Source organism: Nannospalax galili, unplaced genomic scaffold (assembly GCF_000622305.1).
Source record: "Nannospalax galili isolate Female #2095 unplaced genomic scaffold, S.galili_v1.0 scaffold693, whole genome shotgun sequence".
NCBI classification, from domain to species: domain Eukaryota; kingdom Metazoa; phylum Chordata; class Mammalia; order Rodentia; family Spalacidae; genus Nannospalax; species Nannospalax galili.
Genome location: NW_008332653.1, coordinates 1,210,788 through 1,217,917, shown reverse-complemented (window position 1 = coordinate 1,217,917; position 7,130 = coordinate 1,210,788). Strand labels below are relative to the sequence as shown.

Here is a 7,130-nt window from a genome sequence, read left to right as displayed (position 1 = left end):
TGTTATTTTTTCTCTGTGATTTTGACATGTGAATTTCTTTTGCAGTTTCTGGTTCTTGAATGAGACTCAAGCCTTCAAGTTTAGGTCTTCTTTTGTAAATTTTATGTGTCTTTGTAGTTTACTTTTTGGGCATGAAAAGCTGGTTTGTCAAAGCTTCCGGTTCTCTCTTTTGATTTTATGTTGGAGTGGCCAGATTGCTTTTGTCTTCAGGTGTTCCCACAGAGGCCCAAGTCAGGTGAGGATCAGATGCTCTCAGGCTTTCTCCTAAGGTCTGGATCCCTCCAGGAAAGATTTTGGCCTCAGGAATTTGGGGATTGGACTGGCCTGGGAGCAGGGCCCAGGAAAGATGCTTGTCTAGAGCAGCTGGTGGCTGTGCCACCCAGAGATGCAAAGGGAGATGGGGGCAGGAAGAGGCCCCAAGGGCTCCTGAGGACTACACTGAGGAACTGGGTTCTTCTGGATGCAGAGGATCAGGAAGCAGAAAGGTCAGCCCCCGGGTCCAGGAAAGAGGCTGGTGGGTTGTGCAGACCAGGGAATCAGGGGGAGGTGAGGGTGGGGCCAGGACCAAGGGCTCCTGGGAACCCCAGAAGGAACTGGGTTGGTCTGGATGCAAAGGATCAGGAAGCAATGGTGGTTCCCCCAGTGTCTGGGGTGCCAAGACAAGGAATGGGACAAGTCCCAGGCTAAGAGGAGAGACGTGGGGGAGATGGGAAGGTGAATGAGGCTGGGGGAGTCAAGGAGTGGAGGGCATGATGGACATACCCCAGAGAGAGGCCTGCAGGTCATCTTTTTTAATATTATATTTATTATTTTTATTTTATGTGTATGAGTGTATTGCCTGCATGTATGAGTGCACCCATGTCATGCAATGCTGTGGAGGTCAGAAGAGGGCGTTAGATTCCCCTGGAACTGTTAAGGATGGTTCATAGCCGCCATGTGAGTGCTTGGAATCGAACCCAGGTCCTCTGCAAGAGCAGTCAGTGCTCTTAACCACTGAGCCTTCTCTCCAGCCCAGCTTGCCTTTTTTTATAAGATTAAAAAATATTGTAGAAGAGGGGGCACACCATGACACACATGTAAGTCAGAGGACATCTTTGAGTAGTTGGTCCTACTTGAGTCCTTGGACTCCAAGTTGGGTCTGTTATATTTATGAAGGACAAAAAAAGAATAAAGTTTATGTAAAAGACCAGAGCAGACCAGACCTTCAGCAGACTGAACAGAGGATTTATTCCTAGTTCAGTGAAGGTTACACAGCTTCTGTGTGGATAAGCAAGCTGAGAGGGTGGGAATGAATTATATATGACTAGAAAATAAAGAAGGCACACACGCCCACACACATACAGCTGTGAAGTCTGGGTTAGGGTATCCTTGGGCCCTTTTCCTGGAGTTGCAGGCTGTGGCTCAACTGTGGCTAATTTGGTAATGATGGAGCAAGGACAGCTGAGAGATATCCTGGCAAGAGAAGTGGATTGTCCTGCTTTCTGCAGACATTTCTCTGGCATTCTACCAGGCCTGAGATAGGGATGTGACTATTAACAATGGGGCTAGGGTGAGACATTTGTCTCAGGGAACTTCTGGTTTCTATCAGGGTCAGGGATCAAATTCAGGTCCTCAGGCTTGCCCAACAAGTGTTTTTGCCCATTGAGATATCTTGTTGGCCCATAACTTGTCTTTATTAAAGATATCTCAGGATTTTCTCAGAGTATGCAGTTAGCCTTTCAAGTCCACTGATTCCGAATCCATTAATTCAATCAACCACAGATTGAAAATGTTGAGGAAAAAATTGTATTGAACGTATGCAAACATTTTTTGTGTCATTATTCCTTAAACAATATAGTGTAACACCTTTAAATAATATTTATATTGTAATAGGTATTGTTAATAATCTGGAAATAATGCAGAGGATTGTGTAGGTTATATCAAATATACTATTTCATATAAGGAATTAGCATCTGGATTTTGATAGAACGGGGGGTGGCAGGGTGGCAGAGTGGGGAAAGATCCTGGAATTAATCCTCAATGGATGCTAGGGGACTGTGTGTGTGTGTGTGTGTGAGTGTATGCTTTTTTTTTTTTAGAGGCAAGATCTCACTATGTAGACCTGGCTGGCCTGGAACTCACGATGTACGTCAAGGCTGGCCTTGAACTCACAGAGATCTGCTTGCTTTTACTTCTTGAGCACTGGGATAAAGGCATGTGCCACCAAACCTGGCATGCATATATATATATAAACGGGTTGAGTCTAAATCCTTTTTGAAATACCTTTGACCCCAGTTCTGTAGTGTGGACTCAAGGATGTATGTTGTCTTAGTTTGTTCTTCATTGCTGTGACAAAACACTCTGACCAGTACCAACTTGGGGAGGAAAGGGTTTATTTGTCTTACATCTCCCAGGTCACATCAGTTCATCAGGGAGCCCAAGGTAGGAACTCAGGGCAGGAACCTGGAGGCAGGAGCTGGAGCACAGGCCATGGAGGAACGCTGCTTACAGGCTTGCTCTCTTGGCCCCTGCTCAGCCTGCTTTCTTATGCAACACAGGCCCACCTGCCCAGGGGTGGCACCACCCACAGTGGGCTGGGCCCTCCCACATCACTCATCAAGAAGATGCCCTTCAGACATGGCCACAGGCCAGTCCAATAGAGGCAATTTCCCGATTGAGGCTCCCTCAATCCAGGTGTGTCAAGTTGACACTAAAGCTATCCAGCACAACCATCAAAAAGTAACAAGTAATTTCAAATGGGAGTTACAGTTGCTTTTCATGATATATAACTAAGATTGGAAAAAAAAATATTTTATTCACTTTAATTATATCAATTCCATAGGTAGTTCCCCACCACTATCTGCCCACTCATTCCATTTTATTCTTTTTTTAAATTTTTAAATATTTATTTAATATTATTGTGCATGTGTATGTGTGTGGGCACACATACCACAGCATGCCTGTAGAGGCTGGAGGACAACTTGTGGGAGTCAGTTCTCTCCTTCCTCCATGTGGATCCCAGTGATGGAACTCAGGTCATTATGTTTTACAGTAGGCTCTTTTACTCACTGAGCTAATTGGGGTCTTTTTGTTGTTGTTGTTTGGTTTTGAGATAGGTTTCACTAAGTAGCCTAGTCTGGTCTTGAACTCAAGATTCTCTTGCTTTAGCCTCCCCAGTTCTGGGATTATAGACATTGTGACACCATGCCTAGCTTTTTTTTTTTTTTTTCTTCTTCTTTTAAGAGGTAGGGATCTCATGGGGCTGGGGGCTCAGTTGGTAAAGTTCTTACTGTGCACGCATGAAGACCTGAATTTGAACCCTAGAACCCAAATACCAGCAGTGAGGAAGTGGAGATAGGATTCCTGGGGTTCTCTGGCTAGCCAGCCTAAGCTAATGGGCTAGTTCCAGCCAAGTGAGAAACCCTATCTCAAAAAATAAAGTTGACCACACCTGAAGACTGATATCCAAGGTTGAACTCTGGGATTCACATGCATGTGCACCCATGTATACACACAGAGTTGCACCTCCACACACTAATGAAGAGATGGGGGTCTCAATATGTTGTTCAGACTGGTATCGAATTCCTGGGTTCACACAATACAACCTCAGCTTCCTTAGTAACTGGGACTCCACAAGCATGTACCACAGCCACTGTGCTTGGCTTTTCCAAAAAGATCTATTAGTTTCTTTTATCTATTTTTATTTTATGCATATGAGTGTTGTGCTTGCATATATGTCATGCAGTGCCTTCAGAGGCCAGAAGAGGGTGTTGAATCCCCTGCCACTCTGTGGGTGCTGGGAACCAAACCTAGCCCTAACAGCTTAGCTATGTCTCCAGCCCCACTTATTATTTTCTTGCTATGGGCCATGGAATTAAGCAAAGCCAAACAAATGTATGTGCTCCCTTGAAGCTTAAAGTCTAGGGCAAGAAGGCTCAGTTGGGTAAAAGCACATAGCATACAAACCTGATGACCTGAGTTCAATCCCTGGAACCCAAGTAAAGGTAGAAGGAAAGAACTGACTCCACAAAGTTTTCCTCTGACTTCTAAATATACACCATGGTACTTGTTCACAGACACACACACACACACACACACACACACACACACATCATACACACATACTATACTTACACATTATTGTAATAAATAGATAAATAATTTTAAAAAATATTATTTTTATTTTATGTGTACGAGTGTATTGTCTGCATGTATGTGAGTGCACTTGTGTTGTACAATGCTGCGGAGGTCAGAAGAGGGCTCTGGATTCCCCTGGAACTGGAGTTAAGGACAGTTCATAGCCACCATGTGGGTGCTGGGAATCGAACCTGGGTCCTCTGCAAGAGCAGTCAGTGCTCTTAACCACTGAGCAATCTCTCCAGCCCCAGATAAATAATTTTTAAAAACAAAAGAAACTAGGACTTGCTTGCAGTCTAATAAGGGTGTCAGATATTAAAACAAATAACCAGGCTGATGATATAATTCAGCAGGTTAAACGTGCTTACAGGATAATCCTGATGATCTGAGTTCAGTCCTGAAACTTGTGGTGGAAGTAGAGAAACAGTTCTGGAAAGTGGTTCTCGGACCTCTATACACATGCCATAGCATACATGCGCCCGTTCTCTTATTTTCACACAATAATAATATAATAATAATTCTTTTTCATTAAAACAACTACTCACTGTGTGGAACAATATATGATGCTATAATATAACATGACAAGGAAAGCTAATTTAGAGCAAAGGGTCAAGGAAAACTCTGGAAAAAGTATATTTTAGTTCTGAAAACTTAATAGTAGTTAAACAAAACAGTAGAAAGAAAAGAACTTTCCAAACAGAAAACAGCACATTCTTAGGTTAGCCTGGGATACGTAAGAGTCTGGCAAGTGCTTTCACCCCTAAGCCGGATTTTCACCCCCTAAGCCTGCCCCCAGGGAGCACATTCTAATAGTGGGTTATAGCATTCACTTCTGATATCCCAGTGTAGAATCTCTTTGTAGTACATAAAAAGAAAATGTTTAAGTATTGTGTTGGATATGTTCAGTAGATACACATGCTCTTTCTAACCCATCTGCCCTGCATATTTCAGGTACTACTTGTTTTCCCTCATCATGAATTTGAGCCGTGATGCTTATGAGATTCGCTTACTGATGGAACAAGAGACTTCATCTTATAGCAGGAGATTGAAGGTTTCTGGAATAGGAGTCCCAGGAGGAGTTGAAACTGGGGGATCCAGGGGACCAGGGACTCCTGGGGGATGCCTGCCACAACTGGCTCTGAAGTTTCGACTCCACATCCTGCTGCTGGCTCGGGTCCTTCGAGGTCATCCCCCTCTTCTACTGGACCTGGTCAGAAATACCTGTGATCTCTTCATTCCACTGGACAAACTAGGCCTCTGGCGTTGTGGCCCTGGGATTGTGGGACTTTGTGGCCTCATATCCTCCATCCTGTCTATTCTTACTCTAATCTGTCCCTGGCTACGACTCAAGCCCTAACATTATGGTACTGGATAAAGAGGGGACTTGAATTAGATTGTCCCCCGTGTGCCAGCCTCATTCTAATTCTACTTGATTAAAGTTTAAATCCAGATATTTAGGGACAAAGGGAAGAATCTTGGAGAAAATGAAGGTCAGGAAAGATGATTTGTCAGTAGAATGATTCTCATATGCCTGAGCTTTTGTTGAAGGCTCTTGGCTGTCTTTTTTTTTTTTTTTTTTTTTTTTTTTTTTTTAATCTGTTTTGAGTCTGTTTTAAGAATTTGTCTCCAAGCTGGGCATGGTGGCAAATGCCTTTAATCCCAGCACTAGAGAGGCAGAGGCAGGCAGATCTCTCTGAGTTTGAGGTCAGCCTAGTCTGCATAGTGAGTTCCAGGCCAGCAAGGACTACATAGAGAGACCCTGTTGTTAAAAAAAAAAAAAAAAAAGTACTTTGTCTCTTGATGCAGCTTTCTTTTTTACCTTCTCAGTACCCTATCCAAATATTTAAACAGAATTATTTTTGGTAGAGAAGTTTAAGTTTTGGGTTGTAAAGTTCTGATTTTCTTCTTTTTTTCTCACTGAGGTGTCTTACAACTTTCTTTTCCCTTCAAACTCCATATCATAATTTTCAAGACTTTATGTCATGTAGACTTCCCTCCCTCTCTGCACCACAGGCTGTTTGATGCTTCTTTCCTGTTAACCTCAACAGCTTCCCTCAGGATTCAGCACCTAACCCCTCTCTGTGCTCCATGCTTTCAGATTTCTGCTTACACTTTGATTTTAGGACTTCTTTCTTAGCTGGTTCTTGCCCCTTCTTTGTTTATCCAGATTGATGCTGTATATAGCATCTTGCTGTAAATATTGTATAATACAAGTCTGTATAAATAGCTGTGGTCCATGCCCACAGTGCAAGCAAGACTTCGAGGTCATTAAATTAAAGATAAGTTTACTCACTGACTTATTTATTTATTCAGTTTTGAGATGGGGTCTTAGTATGTTATCAAGATGGCCTTAAACTATCAGTCCTCCTGCCTCAGCCTTTTAAGTAGCTAGGAAAATGGGTGTGTGCCACTGTACCCACCTGCTCATTAGCATTTGGTCTGATCTCTCCTATTCTGATCATGTTAAGCCCTAGTTCCTGTGACTATGGGTGGGTTTACCATGGGATGGACAACTAACATTGTGTTACTGACAAATTTTCACTCACAATCTAGGTGTGTAGGGAAAAGTAGTTAGGTAATAGACAAAAACAACATGAAGAAGTTTCCAGAGTTCTTGGGAAGTTTATAACTTAATGGAACTGAGAGAGGGGTGGACTAAGCTAAAGAAATTACGTTGACTACACAAAGCATACCTCATACAGTTCAAAGATATAGACCCCCAAAAACTATAAAAACACAAAGCAGCATAGGCTAAAAGCCGTGAACATGACTAGAACACAGTGGAATGAGACTGCAAGGTTTGATTTGGGGGCTGTGTTCATACAGTGGGATTCCCCTTGTAGGTAGGAATGCTGCTGCCTCTATCAGCTTCTGTTTTGCATATCATAAGTTGAGATAAGTATGTCAAAAATATGGGATGTGGTGGAGCATGGCTTTAGTCCCAGCACTTGGGAGGCAGAGGTAGGTGGATCTCTGTGAGTCCAAGGCCAGCCTGGTCTATATAGTGAGTCCAA

At 43.0% G+C, this 7,130-nt stretch overlaps 1 protein-coding gene across 1 annotated transcript in view; it reads left to right on the top strand.

The window, feature by feature from the left end:
* Positions 1–6,412, top strand: part of Pex11b (peroxisomal biogenesis factor 11 beta) — a 14,350-nt gene extending 7,938 nt beyond the window's left edge. The window contains exon 4 of the mRNA XM_008827596.3: positions 5,068–6,412. Within this exon, the coding sequence (XP_008825818.1) occupies positions 5,068–5,473 (406 nt within the window). The 3' untranslated portion in view covers positions 5,474–6,412. The remainder of the gene's footprint in view (positions 1–5,067) is intronic.
* Positions 6,413–7,130: the final 718 nt, after the last annotated feature.